Consider the following 383-nt stretch of genomic DNA (forward strand, 5'->3'; position numbering starts at 1 on the left):
TGCTGGGTTCTCGTGGCGCCGTCCCGGCGGCGCCACTATGTCCCACTCACCGCTGGGTGTGAAGTCATCCAGGCTGGCCACCTCGCTCTTCAGCACCAGGTCAATCTCGGTGTGGTCGTAGGTCCAGGAGCGGAACTTCATGGTGCAGTTCTGCTGGTCGAAGGGGAAGTGCTTCACCTCGATCTTGCACGCGCTTTTGTAGATGGCTGGCGGCAGCCAGAAGATGCTGCCATCGTAGGAGATCACCGCGTTGGAGTAGAAGGAGACCTCGTACATCCCGTCGGCACTGGGGCGAAGGGACGTGCTGTCAGCTCTGGCCCTGCCCCAGCGGTGCAACGGCACCACCTCGAGACCCAGATGGGGTTGGGGCACGCACGGCCCCC

At 63.4% G+C, this 383-nt stretch overlaps 1 protein-coding gene across 1 annotated transcript in view; it reads right to left on the bottom strand.

Annotated features, from left to right (window-relative positions):
• Positions 1–286, bottom strand: part of LOC104162854 (neuronal acetylcholine receptor subunit beta-2-like) — a gene marked incomplete at both ends in the record, with an annotated part of 696 nt that extends 410 nt beyond the window's left edge. Inside the window, 1 exon segment of the mRNA XM_009701683.1 lies at positions 1–286. This exon segment is cut by the window's left edge and continues 14 nt beyond it. Coding sequence (XP_009699985.1) covers positions 1–286 — 286 coding nt within the window.
• Between the last annotated feature and the right edge of the window lie 97 nt (positions 287–383).

Source organism: Cariama cristata, unplaced genomic scaffold, assembly GCF_000690535.1.
Source record: "Cariama cristata isolate BGI_N322 unplaced genomic scaffold, ASM69053v1 scaffold22256, whole genome shotgun sequence".
Classification (NCBI taxonomy): Eukaryota; Metazoa; Chordata; class Aves; order Cariamiformes; family Cariamidae; genus Cariama; species Cariama cristata.